Source organism: Trichoderma evansii (genome assembly GCF_050947405.1).
Source record: "Trichoderma evansii strain SZMC 28006 chromosome Unknown GGI43scaffold_1, whole genome shotgun sequence".
Classification (NCBI taxonomy): Eukaryota; Fungi; Ascomycota; class Sordariomycetes; order Hypocreales; family Hypocreaceae; genus Trichoderma; species Trichoderma evansii.
In genome coordinates, this window is record NW_028145205.1 from 2,182,201 (window position 1) to 2,199,492 (window position 17,292).

The 17,292-nt window shown below is 48.8% G+C and overlaps 4 protein-coding genes across 4 annotated transcripts; 1 reads left to right on the forward strand and 3 right to left on the reverse strand.

Moving 5' to 3' along the window:
• Positions 1 to 172: 172 nt before the first annotated feature.
• Positions 173 to 2,972, reverse strand: GGI43DRAFT_391015 (chromatin assembly factor 1 subunit A-domain-containing protein). Its single transcript, XM_083204385.1, has 3 exons — positions 2,412 to 2,972; positions 972 to 2,351; positions 173 to 914 (listed from the first exon to the last, which is right to left on the reverse strand). The coding sequence occupies exons 1-3, from the start codon at positions 2,566 to 2,568 to the stop codon at positions 502 to 504; spliced, it is 1,950 nt and encodes a 649-aa protein (XP_083066329.1). The 5' UTR covers positions 2,569 to 2,972; the 3' UTR covers positions 173 to 501.
• Positions 2,973 to 3,383: 411 nt separating this feature from the next.
• Positions 3,384 to 5,409, reverse strand: GGI43DRAFT_391016 (uncharacterized protein). Its single transcript, XM_083204386.1, has one exon. The coding sequence runs from the start codon at positions 5,087 to 5,089 to the stop codon at positions 4,052 to 4,054; it is 1,038 nt and encodes a 345-aa protein (XP_083066330.1). The 5' UTR covers positions 5,090 to 5,409; the 3' UTR covers positions 3,384 to 4,051.
• Positions 5,410 to 12,628: 7,219 nt separating this feature from the next.
• GGI43DRAFT_22025 (EXS family domain-containing protein) lies at positions 12,629 to 13,519 on the forward strand. The gene has a single exon (XM_083200341.1). It carries the CDS (start codon positions 12,699 to 12,701, stop codon positions 13,386 to 13,388), a length of 690 nt encoding a protein of 229 aa, XP_083066331.1. The 5' UTR covers positions 12,629 to 12,698; the 3' UTR covers positions 13,389 to 13,519.
• Positions 13,520 to 13,983: 464 nt separating this feature from the next.
• On the reverse strand, positions 13,984 to 15,558 carry GGI43DRAFT_419929 (aminopeptidase I zinc metalloprotease-domain-containing protein; the record flags this gene model as incomplete). The annotated part of the gene is made up of 2 exons (XM_083207750.1): positions 13,984 to 15,258; positions 15,313 to 15,558. 2 exons carry the CDS (start codon positions 15,556 to 15,558, stop codon positions 13,984 to 13,986), a joined length of 1,521 nt encoding a protein of 506 aa, XP_083066332.1.
• Between the last annotated feature and the right edge of the window lie 1,734 nt (positions 15,559 to 17,292).

The window sequence follows — 17,292 nt, forward strand, 5'->3', positions numbered from 1 at the left end:
AAAAGGTTAGCCGGACAATAATAGGCGCCGGCGCTTCAGGGGGTCCAAGGACCTGCCTTAGCGAATTGCTTATATTTTACGTGCCCCGCGCTTCCGCGTCATCCATGCACCCATATCGAATCCTACTCGTATTATAGAAGCAGCAGCTTGCATACTCAACAACTCCAAAAGGAGTCACATTCACGAGACAGTAAATTTACAGTTGAATCTCCTCAAGACACAAGGCTAGTGGTGCCGCTATTTAGCGCCCCAAATGGGATTCCTTTGCTTGCTACCCCCTAGATACAATACATGCCAAACTGTATCATTCATAAAATACAGTACCCTTCTAGCCATGCCATGCAAACAAATAAGCCCGGCCCAAAGCTAATTACCAGCCTGAGAACTCTCAAAATAACTGGCTTAATCTAGTATCGTCCAAAGAACTCCATGCTAAGTAGGTTTCGTCAAATCGTAACACGAGAATGCCGCCCGCAACCTCCAAAAATAATTAATCTCGCCTCATAGGGTGATCTCATGGCCGGGCTTCAGCTCCCATTCCTTGACTCGACCAGCACCTTTCTTTTCCGCAACATGCTCAATGGTGTTTTTGACTTCCAACCGAGAAGCGTTGTCTTTGAACTGATGGAAGATGAAATCAACAATGCCGACCTTGGAAAGAGCCTTATTGTCTAAAATGGCCTGCTTGACGTCGTTCAAAAGCTCAGGTTTGACCAATTTACCCGGGGCCGAGTTCAAGCCACTTGCACCACCCAGCGCGGCAAACGCGTTTGTCGGGACCGGTGGAAGAGCTTTGGTATCGCCCTCAGATTTAGTAGTCTTTGGGGCCTTACTCTTGACAGCCTTGGTAACAGGCTCTGGCTCCCAGTATTTGGTTGAAAAGGGGTCAATGTCCCATTGCATATCAAATCCTTCTATGGAGTGTGTTAGCTTAGTTTGAAGACGAATCTTCGATATCAATGGTAACTCACCACCATGGATGAACTCCATCTTTTTGTCATTCAACGCCAAGGCTGAACCCTTTCGATTCTGGTCCTCAAAACATGGGCCTACGATGTCGGGCTGTAGAGTATCCGCAAATATTCTTCTGGAGACAGCAACGTCTTCAGAATCGTCGAGGAAGCCGTCCATATCGTCCTCATCATCCAGCTCTTCCTCCTCGTCTTCCATGTCAAGATCTTCGCCCTCTTCTTCATCCTGCCATTCGGCTTCTGAGTCATAATCATAGTCCAGTGGCAGTCGACGGTCAATAGATCTTCTCGCTAGCTTATTCATGTTTCCTTTGCCGAGGGCAAAAGGCTTGAAGGTTGCTGTACCATAGTAAGGTGGGCGCACATCCTGGGAGAAAGCAATTACCTTCAGGGGAATTTTGCTCAGCCCCGTTCGGATTTCCGTGAAAATGTTGCTAGCATCTGCACTGCCGCTCTTCTCTGAGTTTTGTGCAGCCTTGTATGCAGTCTCCATGATGTGCCTAACCGGTTGATGCAATTTGCCGCGAGGAGGAGGGAGACTGGGGAAGTAGAAGACTTCCACAGGGTCGAATTTGGGAGGAGCACCGCTATTATGTTGCTGATTCGCGATATAATCGTCCAAGGCCTTTGATTTCGCTTCTTGAATCGTCCTATCCATCTGTGATATCGTTGGTGCTAATCGGGCGTTTTCTTTGACAAAGAACGGCTTGAACATCTTTGAATATTCTGAGGTTGTTGGTTTCTCCTCTGCCACCGATGAATTGACCTTGGCGGGGCTATTATCTTTCGCCGCATCATCTCGTTCAGCCTTCTTAGGGGTACTGGGGATCTTGAAGAAGCTTCCCAGCGTCTTTTGACTTCTGGCCTTTCGATCCTTTTCATCCTGAATGCGCTGTAGCTCTTCTTCCTTCTTTCGCTTCTTATCAGCCTTGATGCGATCCTCTTCTTCCTTCAACTTTCGTTTTTCTTCCTTTTCTTTTGCCCGCGCCGCCTTTTCCTCATCCTTTTTAGCTTTTTCTTCGTCCTTTTTTGCCTTGTCAGCAGCTTTTTCCTCTTCCTTCTTGAGCTTTTCTTCTTCTTTCTTGGCCTTGTCAGCAGCCTTTTCGGCTGCTTGTGCTAGTGCTTTCTCCTCGCGCTCCTTCTTCTTTTCGGCAAGCTCCTTATCTCGGGCTTCTTTTTCTGCTGGAGTCAGACGCTTCCGTTTCGGCGCTGGATTGGCATTTGTAGCGGACTTTGAACTTGATTGTGGCGCGGATGTTCCTGATGTCTCTTGTTTTGTAGATTCTGATGTTGACAGTGAGATTAGATCATGTGCTAATAGCGTGTCATCGCCTGCTTCTGATAGAGCTGGAGAGGATAGAGGAGAGGATAGACATTGTGCTGCCGACAGATATCAGTACCATTATAGAAATAAGATGAGCTCCTGAGCTCAATACTCACATTCATCTTCAGTTTCTTGGATGCTCACGGGCGGGATGTTCTTAACACCTTCCGCCAGTTCAACTTTGCCTGCCTCAGCAGAGAACTCATCGTGATTTCTCTTTCGACCAGAGGATTCTGACTCTCTGACGTTATGTGATACCTCAAGAAGAGGCATTGTTATTTGTTCCGTAGCTTAATCGACTTGAAAAAACTTTGGTGCAAGCGTTTGTACTCGTTTGGTCGGTAAGATGGATCTCTGGTGTTGCATTCGGGGCGCCGCTAAATGTACAATTGCACAGGCATGCAAAAGGAGGGGGGAAGTTCGAGATTAGCGATGCAGGCGAGATTTGGGCACCACTTTAGGCACGGAAATTGTTCAGAGGCCAAATAAAGCACAGAGACCGTATTCGCCTGGGGTCCGAACGCAAAGGCAGAAGCGATTGTATGGATGCGGCGGATTGGTGGCAAAAGCGGCACTGCGTAACGGCGATGTTGTACAGATTCATGAATGTCGCGATGGCTCTAGAGACTAAAGACGCGTAAATTTGGCGCTTTCCACTTTGAAGGACGCGTTAATCGCTAAAGAGACGTCCCAGCTAGTGCGGCTAAAGATCGGAGAGATGGTGCCAAGAGTTCTAATCTTGTCAATCCAAACTAAAATCAACCCCACCACTCCATACTTTATAACAGCGAATTGTGATGGAATAAAAGAGGGAGAGAAATTTGAGAGCATGTGATACGGTCGCGAGAAGCCATCATATGGTAGATGGAGAGATCAATAAGAAAACCAATATGCTAGTTTAACTATATTGAACTAAGGTAAATTGGTTACATATATTCACTACCTGGAACTCATATGTTGCTACTTTTTCAGCTGCTGGATTTGCCTCACACCGTGTAGAGACTAAATCTCGTAAAAGTTCATTACAGCTATATATCTGAGAGAATAGAGATCCATTAATATAACAAGATACCATATATTGAAGGTAAATAAAAGCCACCTTTGTACCTGCTGTGTGTTTTCTACTTCAATGGGTTCAAAGCGTGATGCTTACTACGCAACGGCATCAAGAAATCGATGACGACAAAATTACCAACCAATCTTATGCAAATAAATTAAAAGCAAAAGAATCTACTCACTACTCAGCACCATCCGAGAAAAAATACTCGTCACAAAATCACCCAATGAAAGGGAAAATAAGAGGGTATTATTTATTAGCCATTACGTCATGCTATCTTCTCTTTCCAACTGCCTTTCTCGGGCACATCAAAAATACGGTTTTTGTTTTCTCTCCCGAGTCATCCATGCTTTCCACCGCCTCGCTCAGCCAGCAAGCTTAATTTCAGAAGCGAAAGTATATTAGATAATAAAGAAAATCAAGACGTATCCCGCTTTCCAAAGCAGAATGGCTCTCCTTAGCGACTGTATTCCTTCCTCCATGCTCAAATTGGTATGAACATATCCAAACGCCAAACAATGCGAGTAATAAAGCTATAGAAAAGAAAATAATACACAAAAGCGAATGATTTTTTGTTGTTAACAGTGATTAATACATAGCGAACGGAAGGTGGCTGAGACGGCGTCGATCTATCGTCACGAATGGTGTGGTATATGCGGAATATGTGAATTTTTTTCCCCCTCTGTGAATCGATGGTTATCAATCGGGGTTGGCAATGTAAAGGCGCTGCGATGTAAGAGTGGCTGTTCGCTCGTCCACACTTCCTCGTCTCTTCAGCTCCTCGGGCGATTTGACGCTCTTTTCTCTGGTGAGGGCAGAGTGCATCAGAGATTTGCTCGCAAGCCTTGGGGCAGTTCCTAGCTCGCCAACGTTGTCTGCGCGTTCAGCGCTGCTTCCGCTATGCGTGCTCTGAGCTCTGCCGCTGGCATTGTCGTCGATGATTGGCATAGTGTCTTCGGGCTGTTCAACCAGGCTTCCGGTCCTCTCAGGAGTATCACCGGGGCTCCATCTCCGTCCAGGCTGGTTTGGTGCTCCAGTTATGGTTCCTGAAGAGGCCCGGTAAGAGACGTTGCGGCGACTGCTGCTACCAACGCTGCTTCGCCCACTGCTTCCAGTCCTGCGGTGGTGCGAGCGCGACGCAAGGTCTTCTTCCTCGCTGCTCTCCCCTTCCACCTCGGTGGCGCTCAGGCGCATCGGCACTCCTCCAACACCAACGTGATTTTCGTTGGCGTATCCAACCACAGGCGTCTTACCGTGATGGCGGATTTTGGCGGCGACTTTTCCGGTTGCGCTAATGCCCGTGCTCGTGCGGCCACCTGACGAAGATCCAGCTGAGCCAGCCCCTCGGCTCCCTCCGCTGACCTCCAAGTTGGCGCGCTTTTTGGCAGCACGCTGCTGGGCGGCCAGCCTAGGGTCTTCGTACTGGGCGCGATCGCACCATACCGTTGCCTTTTGTTTGCGCAGGAGGGCTACATAGCCGGTTGCCTGGGGCTGTCCAAAAGAGCGGTTGGAGATGGAGCGTCGGAGGTCCGAGTTGGACGAGGTTCGGTACGCAGCGGGCGGCTGTATGCTCGAGTTGCTGAACGTGCTGACAGAGGGCGATCGCCGGTTGTTGAACTGCTGGTTCGACATTTGGTGCGACAAAAGCATGGGCGGGGGATGCTGAGGTTGCGCTGGAAAGACGTTGGAAGACGTTGTTCGCGAGCGGGAGTGGCTGTAGACGCCTCCCTGATCCATTTTCCTGCCCGGCACACAGTAGCCTAATCGGCCTTGACGCGAGCTGTTCTCCCCCCTGTTGACGGTTGGCGATGGCGGTCAGGAGAGAGAAAATTCGGGTTTTTGGTGTTGCAGTGTCCTCGGTCAGTGGGGAAGATATGCCGGCAGTTGAAGTCCCAGCAGCGAGGCTTCCGAGCGAGACCGATATGTCCGGCCGCCAGGGTCCGGCCAAAAAAAGAAAAGAAAACGGTATAGTATGCTTTTGAGAAAAGCAGTCCAAAGTCGTGCAGGCTAGAAGAGAACTGCCGCACAAAGAGGATGCAGATTCATGGCAAGAAGATACAGAAAAGAAGTGGGAGGGAGGGTGAGATATTTGATGTGACTTTGCGTGGAGCCAATGCACTTTGGCGACTTAGCGCTGCAAAGTCCCACTACAGAGCCTAGAACGGCACCTAAGCGCAAGGTTCTAGCCAGCTGAACCAGCTGGGCAGTTGGGGGTGATGGCGCGCTAGCAGGCCTGGAGAGGGGAAAGGCTGCAGGCGTTGGCGGGCAAAGATTACTCGTGCATATGATTGAATGAGCGCATTCCATTCCTGTGGCTTCTCAACAGGCTGCAAGAGACACCAGATTGTGACGATGGAATCATCCAGATTGCTCAGAAGACTGGCCCGAACAGCTCCGCGACATTGCAATCGTGACCCAGCGCATGAGCAGCTATTGCTCCCCTCAATGACTTGCGGGACACTCGATGGACAAACAGAGGCGAGAAGAGAAATTGAGTACAGAGGGGCTGGCCCCTCTCGCTAGCTGCCCCGGTGGTGAGAAACATGTGCAGCCTGCTTGCGACATCGCGTGTTTATTAGCGGTAAACTATTCGAGCTTACAGGATGGCGCTTCCTTGGCGTGGGAACTCGCTCGAGATTTGATCCGATGGGACAGCGCCAGAGAGCCACGAACAGGGGACAGGTCACATAAGGCTCTGGCTCTGACGTTGATATGGCAGAACGCTGCGAAAATACTACGACACCATAACGTTGCACTCGCTAGCGAGTAAAGTGCCGAAGGGCTGCTGCAGGATGTAACGATTTTACCTTCAACTTAAGCAGCTCAACAGCGTGATTCATATAAATTGCCGTCCATGCTTGGTCTCCATCTGTCATGTTTGACGTTTATGTCATCCCACGTTTCTCAAAAGCCAAAAAAAGAACAGAGGAAAAGCGTAGCTTCCCAATTGAGCGAAACCAAATTTCCCCCGTTTCATTATCCAATCAAGGGGCTCTTGATTAAAGGCCTGCCAGCGTTTCAATGTCATAACTGAAGCGAAACAATCATGATGAAAAACGCCTCGGCAAATACCCATCAGGGTATGAAGTCTGCCTTGCCAGGGCGCCGGCGTCTTTCCATTTTTTTTGTGGAGGTGCCTCTTTTTTTTCCCTCTTTCTTCGCTCTTCAGTGGATCGTCGTGCCAGCTCTCCACCGCTGATGTCACCGGCATCGCCGGGAATTAAGAGCAAGTTGAAATCCATACCATGAATTGGCCCTTGCGAGAGGCCCGGACTAGCTCTCCGCAGTGCCATGGGCGTAGCATCGGCTCCCAAGCTCGGGCATCCAGCGCTCCCGTACCTAGATCTTTGCTGCTGCACTCGGCTGTCGCCTGCAGAGATTTAGCGCAAGTGTGTGCTGATTAGGACGAGTCTTACGATTTCCCAACGGGGGCCCAGACACAGTCAGATCTCATTAAGCTTTGGGGCGGCCAGCGCAGCAACGGCGTGATGACAGGAACATGCATCCAGGAACGCTGCTTGTATTACGCATACTGTACCACAGCTAAGAATACTACTTGCTCGTTCTGTTCGGAGCTCATCGGTGCCCTGTGGCTGTTAAAGGTAATGAATCGGCGGCCATTCCCTTGCGGCACGATATCACACGGGCCGTCTCTGCTCGGTATACGGATCAGCATCTAGCGAGATTCATAAATTCCAGGCCAGCTCCTTGCCAGCCATTGCCCGGCGCCGCATCCATTCCTCCCGCGGATCGCCAATTGAGACACTGCGCAAGTGGAGATGGCAGACGACAGAGCTTCAAAATCGCGGGGATATAAAATCTCACAACTGTGGGGCAGGGCCATTTTCTGTCTCTCGCAGCCAAACGAAGTGGGAAATATATTTCCTTCCTAATTGTGGACCTCGAATATGCTGGCAGTACTGTAGTATGCAGCATCCATCGTAGCATGCACTATCCCGGCAGGCATACTTGTAAGGGGCAGCAGAGAGCAGTTCACACGCTCTTCCAGGAACAGATGGCTTGGTTTGTCCGTCTCCATGCGGCATAAAGAATGCTCTGTCACTAACGCAGAATCATCCACTTGATTGTTGGCGACTCGGGCTAATAACCAGGCTCTCGTTTGCATCCATTGCCAGTGCATGGATGTTTCCTTGTTTGTTGGTGCATATAGCGTACATATACAGATGCTACTAGTATATTACGAGCATACTACTATACCCGTAGGATGGGCCCTTTGCTCGCACGATTTAGCACTGCAGTGTGATAATGTTCATTAATACGACTAGCACCACTTGGTATGTAAGTAGGCCGGCTGTTATGGTACCATTACCACATGCGGTATCACTGCTCCGTCCTCACTTCTCCTCTCACTCTTTATGGGTTACATTACGTGGCCAGGTCATGTACAATCTACTGTGGGTTGACGTAATTGATATTCTTTTTGTTTATTTTTTTTTCTACTCAATAGACAGCTGCCAGTCGAAGGAAACGTCTAGGCGACATTGCATTACTCCAACTTACACCACCTCTGCCAATATTCGCGGAACGGCGTGGAGCTCCCCTCGCTTACGAGTAATAATAACTCTTGGGGGCCGCGGATTCATCCGCTGAAATACCAATTCATTGGGTAATAACGAAATTTTTGATTCGCAGCAAACTAATGCAAGGGAAATTCCAATAGTCAACGCCCCAAATTTATTACCCGACATTCTCAAGTGCTTGAGGCTCATTATGTAGTAGTACTAGGTAGCTTACACGGAAAATGGAAACGCTCTGAGTATCTCAGCCACTTAATAACTGTGAGGATTTTTACATTCGTAGGAGACGTAATTGATTAACTCTTCTCCACCGCATGAGATGGGTATCCTAAGGACTGTATAGGTAGATGACTACTACTAATTGTGAAAGACAAACCCAGTAGGAGATTCCTATAACTTCTATATATTCTGTATGATAAGACCAAGTTCCTTAAGCTGCTGAATACTAGTTACACAAGTAATATGTTTCCTAGCTTAGGCCAATCCTATCCTAACTCCCATGTATAATGGCAATCCAAATTGAAGTGAACCATGCCGGATATCTATAAAATAAACAACGTACTATTAGCCCAGTGCCACTTTTCCAAGACACCTGCTTGAATTGCGTTTCTTTGACATCAGTCGATCACTCTTTGGCAGTCGAATCTTGGACAATCAGCTAAATTTATTTTATTCTTGGCAGCAAAACAGCCAATAGGACTTGCGCGACTCGCTTGGCCTGGCCTCAGTCTTCTCGTAGAGTGCCGTATCTTCAATCTGTTGGCAGTTAAGTTGACAGCTATCACAAAGGTCATGAACCTCTTGCAAAGCCTGGGTCTCTGTTTTATTTTTGCATTGTATGGAGACACCCGCAATCGTGTTAGTGAAATATTGGTCTTCCCAGTCTTGGCACGTTTCACGTCTGATGTGTTCATCTATGTAATGGCCTCTTTTGTTTCCCCGAAGATTTCCGGGTGGCTGAACATCGAATTTCTTGTTGGGGGCCTTGCAATTATAATTCGGGCACGGACAGAGTACATAGATACGCTCAAAATGACACATATTGGTGGTGTGAATTTTATGAGCGATTGCTAAATCTTGTATCTACACAATGCTGCTCTTCTATCTTCCTCGAGCCGAGATTGGCAACGGCTAATATTTGCGTCTGTGGCGGTGTTGGTGTAAAATGCCCATGTGCCTATATTCATGATGTCTTGATATCATAGGTTTTTATACCAAGCTGGGCAAGGGCATTGGCAAATGAATACGCCGGTACCCGCATCACTTCAAAGGGCAGAATTCTTTGATACAAACGCTCTTAAACTCGATTCCCATGATTACGTCCCGTTTAAACATGAAAGGGCTGTGTTCAGACCTGGCTGCCTTGTCCAGTGCCTCAAGCAGTACACTTCCTTTGTACTTGGTTTTAATATGCTATTATCCGATCGGTTATCCTCTTCCGAAATCAAACGAGATCAATATCGGCGTCCAGTAATACTTTTATATAATTTCTTAGCAAAGCGCAGAAGCCGCTCTATGTTAGCGCGCTGACTGCGGCTGAATCAAGATGAGGAGGAGCGGTGGCGCTCGGGAACAGCGATAAGTAGCAATATCAGGGGCTCAATGCACTAAAGTAGCTTTTCCTTTTTGATCCTCCACCGCTTTTTGAGGCTTAGCAATAGCACGGAGGAGAAATTTTAGTATTTATTCCTTTGGGTGCTTGTATATAAAGCAGGAAAACAGATCACCTGGGAATAGCATCCAAGACCTGCAGTCTAGTGATCAGATCAGACAGGTCGAACAAAGCCCAGAAACAGCACGTCCACTGCGACTCCATACTAACCATTCGCCAGTTTTTTTCCTTTAGCGTTCTTTAGCGCCCCTGACGTACTTGCAGCATCAACCACCAGCAAAAAGCGGGCCCTGACCTGAAGCTTCCAAGACAGCATCTTCGCACGTGTGGCCGCGGTGGGTTCTCACAGGCCCATTGCAGATTCACCTCATTCCGGTGCCTGGATCTTGCGCATCCAAGACATTCCGTCTAGCTGCGCTGCGGATAGGGCTTGAGTGCAGCCGGCCGGACGTGCATTTTTATGTCGCCCCTGCGCCAGGCGAGACTTTTTGTACATGCTGGCGAACCCTGTCTGGTCTGACGGCTCTAGGCCTCGCAGCACAGAACCATGAAGTTCGCAAAGGAGCTCGAGCGCGAGGCAGTTCCTGGTAAGGATTCTGCTCCTTTCTTATTGCTAGAATTGCCACTGTTGTTGTTGTTGTTGTTGTTGTTGTTGTTGTTGTTGTTGTTGTTGTTTTTTTTTTGTCTAAACCTGCCTTTTTTGTTCGTTTTGCTGTTTTCAATCTGTGTCACCTCGGCCTGTGCAATCAACCTTTGACGACGCCCAACCGCTGACTTCTTTGGACCCAACTACACAGAGTGGCGAATCAAGTACCTCAACTACAAGGCAGGGAAAAAATACGTCAAAGCCATCTCCTCGGCCATTCAGAGAACCTCTGGCTCTACTCCTCGGACTCGAAACTCGAATCGTCGTACTCCTACTTTCTATTCAATCGTAGATCCCAACTCGGAGCCATCTCCCAAATTCAGGGACCAAGACGATGCTCCTACAAGCTCAAGATGGCATGGACAACCGGAATCGACGCCGGTGAACATTGCGAAGCAGGCAGAGGATGAAGCTCTAACAAGTCATGGTAACAGCTTGCAGTATGGCAGCTTTGTGCCAACTCCTGCTGCACACTCGCGGCCGTTGTCGCGCGACCACCATAGTGATGAGGAGCATAAAGTCCAGAACAAGAACCAGAATGGTGCCAACGATGACGACGATTTCGAGTTACCTGCGCCAGCAATTTATACGACATCGTCATCTCCTGGCACCAGACAGTCGTTCAGTCCCGTTAAGAAATCTGCTCGTTTCAACTTTCACAGATCAAATTCGTCAGGTCCACTACACTCTGCAACCCTTCCAACTCTAGGATCGGCCAACAGTCATGAAGAGCAGCTTCGCCGCATCTTTTCTAGCGGAAAGGACTCTGGTCGAATTACGGGCCTTCCGCGACAAAGCCTGGATCTCGTCCGAGAGCGAGAGCAGCAGTTTTACCAATTTATGGACTCAGAGCTGGAAAAGGTAGAGAATTTTTACAAGAAGAATGAGGACCGAGCTGGACAGCGATTGGCGATGCTGCGGGAACAGCTTCATGAAATGCGCAATCGACGTATACAAGAAATCGCCAATGAGGAGACAAATCGATCACTTTCCCGGCCTTCTCATCAAAACCCCCATGAATTCAATCCCGATAAGCCAAGTGGCTGGGTGCATCCTCTCAAAAATAAATTCTTTCCGCCAGGCCCAAACTCCAAGAGTTTCCAGTATATGCCTCAAACACCACATATGGCGGCTGGAGAAAGGGCACATGATGGCCATATGGACTACGTGCGGCGGCCGGAAAATCATGAGGTGGCGTATCGAACGGCGAAGCGGAAACTGAAATTGGCAATGCAGGAGTTCTATCGCAGCTTGGAGCTTCTCAAATCTTATGCTATGCTCAACCGCACTGCCTTTCGAAAGCTTAACAAAAAATTCGACAAGGCCGTCAACGCTCGGCCTCCGATGCGCTACATGAATGAAAAGGTTAGCAAAGCTTGGTTTGTCAATAGCGATGTTCTGGAGGGCCATATCAAGGCTGTTGAAGATCTATACGCACGGTACTTCGAGCGCGGGAACCAGAAGCTTGCGGTTGGCAAGCTGCGCAAACTGCATAGAAAACCCAAGGATGAGTCAGGGAGCTCATTCCTCAACGGGTTCTTCATTGGCACGGGGGCTGTTTTTACCATCCAGGGTCTCGTTTACGGTTCTCAGCTACTTTATGACGACGATCTAACAGTTCGTACTCAAACGAGCTACCTATTGCAAATATACGGCGGCTTTTTTCTTATGCTCATGCTTTTTTCTTTGTTCTGCATCAATTGTAGCATTTGGCTGCGGAACAAGGTCAATTATCAATTCATCTTTGAATTTGACCAACGAAGTATGCTCGATTGGCGTCAACTGGCAGAATTTCCATCCTTCTTCCTCCTGATGCTCGGGGTCATCATGTGGGCGAATTTCAGCCGATACGGAGACGAGTCCATGTATCTCTACTACCCCGTTGTTCTGATTGGCCTCAGCGTCGTCATTATTTTCCTTCCGCTCCCTATTCTTTCGTACAAGAGCCGTAGGTGGTTTGCATATTCACATGTTAGTAGCCCCTTGAGTCCCGATAAATGTCTTACCCAGCAATGCTAACCGCACGATAGTGGCGTCTTCTTTTGTCCGGGCTATACCCTGTAGAATTTCGTGATTTCTTTCTCGGAGATATGTACTGTTCCTTGACCTATTCAATGGCGGTAAGTTGGCAACCATTCCAAAGCGTCATAGGGTGCTAAATATCTAACTAATGGCTACGATAGAACGTGGAGCTATTCTTCTGTCTATATGCCCACCACTGGGAGAATCCTGGCCAATGCAACTCGACCAGTTCTCGCTTGCTCGGATTCTTCACAACTTTACCAGCAATATGGCGCTTTCTCCAGTGTATTCGACGTTACAAGGACACACGCAACGTCTTCCCGCACCTGGTAAATTGTGGCAAATATACTGCGACGATATTATCTTACGTTTGTCTATCTCTCTATCGCATTCACCAAACTCATTCGAACCTTGCTTTATTTGTCACCTTTTCAACCATCAACGGTGTATATACTAGTGAGTTGCTCGCTTTGCATCCTTCCTAAAAACTGCGTGCTGACAAACGATCCAGGCATCTGGGATCTGTTTATGGACTTTTCCCTACTTCAACCTCAAAGTAGGCACACTGCCCTTCGAGACATTCTTGCTCTGAAGTACCGCTGGATCTACTACGTTATCATGGTTATCGATCCCATATTGCGCTTTGCATGGATTTTCTATGCCATATTCACCCACGACCTCCAACATTCAACCATTGTATCATTCATGGTTAGCTTCGCGGAGGTCTTCCGTCGAGGCATTTGGTCTCTCCTCCGCGTGGAAAACGAGCACTGCGCCAACGTAGCTCAGTACAAGGCCTCGCGCGACGTTCCTCTCCCCTATCATATCGAACCCCTAATGGAGCGCGCCAGCACCGAGTCCAGCCCTGTGATACAGCCTCAAGGACTACCGCAGCTGCCGCAGCCGCAGCCAGCAGAGCATCCCAGTTTCTACGAATCTGCAAGCTCCACTGCTGTTGCTGGCCCTCCCAGCGGCAGCGTTCTGCGGCGCCGCACCGATCTTCCTTCACCTGGTATCACTCGAAGCTTCTCTAAGGTGTTGGCCGAGGCGCATAAACAAGATTTTGAGAAGAAGCGGAAGCCCATCAGTGAGGTCAGCGAAGCGACTATAGTAGGCGGCCAAAGCGACGATTTTGACGATGACGACGACGACGATGACGATGACTCCGCTACTTTGCCAGAATTGCCGCCGCCTCGAGACGGCGGGGATGCCGCGTAATTCTAGTCTTTATTTCTTTTTATTTTTTCTTTTCAGTTGAAGACATTGTTTTTGCGGCTAATCGTTCTCGTCTTGACGCTGCATAGCATGGATGGATGAATGGATGAGATACATGACAGCATTATAAGAAGTTATGCGAGATGGATAATGGATGGAGGAAGTTTTGCTCCTAGCTGAGGAAGATGTGTTTGGACGACGATAAAATTTGAGCTTGCTCATATTCGCGGTATTTAGACTGGATGGAGAAAAACAAAATTGCGACATGGAAAGGAATATTGTGCATGGTGGTAGTATAGTGAAAGAAAGTAATCTGGGATTGGAGGAGAATCAATGCATAGTATATACGCATAATCAAAATTGTAATAGGAGGGATGGATTGAGAAGAAGGAGAGGAAATTCGGTCATAGCATTCAATCATATCGCAAAGCTGATCATTTTGCAAAAACATCTATTCGCTATTAAGTTTGTCATGAAGTGACATGCAAAGTCTAGTTCTCCATCCAGTTGCTCTCTCATCCATCTATTACATCCCACTACCAAGAAAATCACTCTTATATATACTATTTATCTGTCCCATCTATTACTACAAAATAATCTACTCCCATTCGCCATCCACCTTCTCCCAGAAGTCGAGGAAGCCCTTGAAGAACTGCACTCCCAAGCCAGGATCCAGAGAACCAGTTGTAGCACGAATAGAGTGCATGCTCAGCTGAGGCAAACCCGCATCAGCAGCACGAACACCCATCGCGCTGGATAACATGGGGCCAACGGTACCACCGCTACGCGAGTCGTTGCGGATCTGGAAGTCTTGCAGCTTGGCGCCGCAGAGGTTGGCAACGCGGTGCAGGATAGCGGAGGACACAGCGTCGGTGGTCATGTGGCCGTTGCTGTCGCCGCAGACAACCAGACCGACGTTGAGCTTGGGAATGTGCTCGGGGAGATAGTTGCTGATGAAATTGGGGTTGCCAGCGTGGGAGACGTCAGCAGACAGGAGGAAAGACTTGGCGAAAGTCTGGCCGATGATGCCGGGGCCGTAGCTGCTGGGGCTGAGAGCCTCGACGGCGCGTTCAACGGTGGAAGGCAGGAAGTTACCGCGAGCACCCTGTCTTAGCAGAGATCCGATCTCTTCGTCGTCAAACAGAGCCACCAGCTTGATGTAGCTGTCGTCATCTCGCTCCGTAGTGTGCAGAAGACCCATGAGAGCAGACCATGAGCACAGCTTGTCATCGATTCTTCCTGCAGTAATGAACTCCTTGTCCAGTCCAAAGACAGATGCGGGCTGCGAGTCGAAGAGCTCGAGCTCCCAGTTGACAATGGAGTCGTACGACGTGATGCCGAGCTGCTTGGAGATGAGCTTGACCAGCTTAGGCGGCTGGGTGTTGACAAAGGAGCCAGCAGAGCCCAGGATCTCGGTATCAGCGCCGTTGGGGCTCTCCAGGCCAATAATGGGAACAGCCTGCGTCTCCGCATTGTTCTGGCCCATCATGCCAACGCCAAAGTGAGGCGCCAGTGTAGGGATCTTGGCGATAGGCCAGTCCAGCTCGACAAGCTTGCTGGTGGTCTTGCCCGTCTTCTCATCGCGCACAATGACTCGGCCACCGATGCTCAGGTCTCGGTCCCACCAGGTCTGGTTCAGGGCGCCAGCATAGGGGGCGACGCCGAGCTGGACGTAACCAGCGGTGTTGGGCTTGGTGCTCACGGGCTTGAGTCGAGCGGTGAGGGCGTCGATGTGGCCGGCGATCATGCCGACACCGTTGCCAGGCTTGTAGGACTTGCCAACGGAGAATGCGATGATGGAGCTGCCATTGCGCGTGACCCAGTACTTGCCGCCGGGCTGGATCTTGTTGGCCCAGGAATCGCGCGCCGGAAGCTATAGAGCTGTCAGTTTTTGTCAAATACGGGATGAGTCACCGGGCGCAAATACCTCTACGTAGCCAGAAGCATTCAGCTTCGTCTTGAAGTAGTCGACCGCGTGGAAGACGGTGGGGTTCTCGCGCAAGAAGTCGAGGAAGGGCTTCGTGAAGGCTTCAGGCTTGAGGTCCCTCACGCCGCAGAGTCGGCACTTGTTCTCCTCGTCGATATGCCAGTTCACCTGCTGAATCTCGCTAGGCGAAAGCTTGGCAATGCATTTAATGCAGGCGCGATTATCAACAGAGGGGCGGCCGTTCATGTCTGCGAGGACGAAGTGCTTTGAGGAGGCAAGAGATTGGACTGAAGCGTTTGGCGCTGGGATCCGCGCAGTAGAAGCAGTTGATGAGCTGGCAACAGAAGAAGCAGAGGTAGTTGAATAAGCGGAAGCTTGTTGTCGGAGAGACAGAGCAGAAGGAACACGACGAGTCATGTTTGCGACGAGGATTGCGAGGAGAGTCGGAGAAGGGGTTGCGCTTAAAAGGACGATGCAGGAGGTTGGTTCTGAGCAGATCACAGGGAGGAGTTGCGCATGCGCGGCTTACTGTCCGGCTTACGGAGCACGAGCTCAGCTCCCCGGATCGGGCGCAGCACAGAAGCTGGGGTAGCACCATCACTATCGCTATCAAGATAACGCCAGGGCCTTTTGATGGCGCTAAAGGCCGCCAAAGGGCGTCGCTTGCCGCGGCGGGAAAGTATCGCCGCCACTGAGGGGCACTAGAATTAGGGCATCTACAGCGGATAAGGCGCCATGGGTGAGCTCCAGTACAAAAAGGTCTCACTACAACACTGAAACAGCCCGCGGTAAGAAAGTGAGACAATGAAGGTAATACTTCATCTCGTAATATTTTATACAGAGGATAATATCAAAGTGTATAAAAGTCAAGATGTATAAAAAGTGGAATGAAGACTTGTATCGTGCCCATTCTCAGATTATTCTTTGGGTTACCTAATATTGCTTTCATTAACCGCTTGGGATTGCCCCAGTCACAAGAGCGGGCAAATGACCAGCCGATATAACCGTCACATACCGCATAGTGTCTTGGCTTCAGCCTAAAAGGGTTCCATCAACGTAATAGGTCTTATCGTCAGCTATATTGGAATTTTATGTATCTAAAAAGAAAATGCTAGCAAACAGCTGTCAGGAGGTAATATGCTTGTCGTATCGCCCAACAACACTCCACAGCGCTTACCAGATAGCTTCGTGCATGCATTGAGTCTCAAGATATAAGAGATATAAGTGACCATACAACTTCAGGAAGATTTGGACAAATCGGCTATAATAGGATACAAAGTAGTAACCAATTCGATAATACTCCTCTTTTCAGTACCACTTGGCTTCAATTCGGGTTTCTCGATGAACATGTGTCCAATTTTGAGGCCATGGTCTGAATAGCTCGAGAATGGAGAGGCGGAGCGAGTTGCTAAAAGTGAGTGATAGACCAATTTCCGCAGTAAGGGGCAAGACGTGATGCGATCAACTATAAAAGGGCGACGTGCTATCAATATGTCACCTGTCTGCTATTGCAACTTTTTCTTTATTTCTTACTTTCTGGCTCATACAGTCCTTTTTTATTACCTTGTGGGAGAGATTGAACCCTCACAAGATGTCAATATGAGGCTTATCACTGACCCAAATGATTACCATTCACATAAAGCTGTCTTAGACAGATTCAGGGTTTTTCGAGAGCAAGTATCATCAGATTGAAAACCCAAAATTATCTGACTTTGAGCCATTCCTACCAAAGCCACCACGAGCAAGGAAGAGTTCTGTGCAGCAACACAGCTGGCGTATACATCCCTATGGCATCTATACAAGATTTTGATGATAATAAGAGGTGGCTTATAGGTGGTGAATATTACGAAAGAGGAGTATGTATGCATTTATTCAGTGGCTTTTGCGTCTTATATGTGCATGTGAAAGGATACCAACTGCAAGAGTTTTATTGGAGAGACGCCAGTGTGTTCTATCCACACTGGGTACGCATTTGAAGCT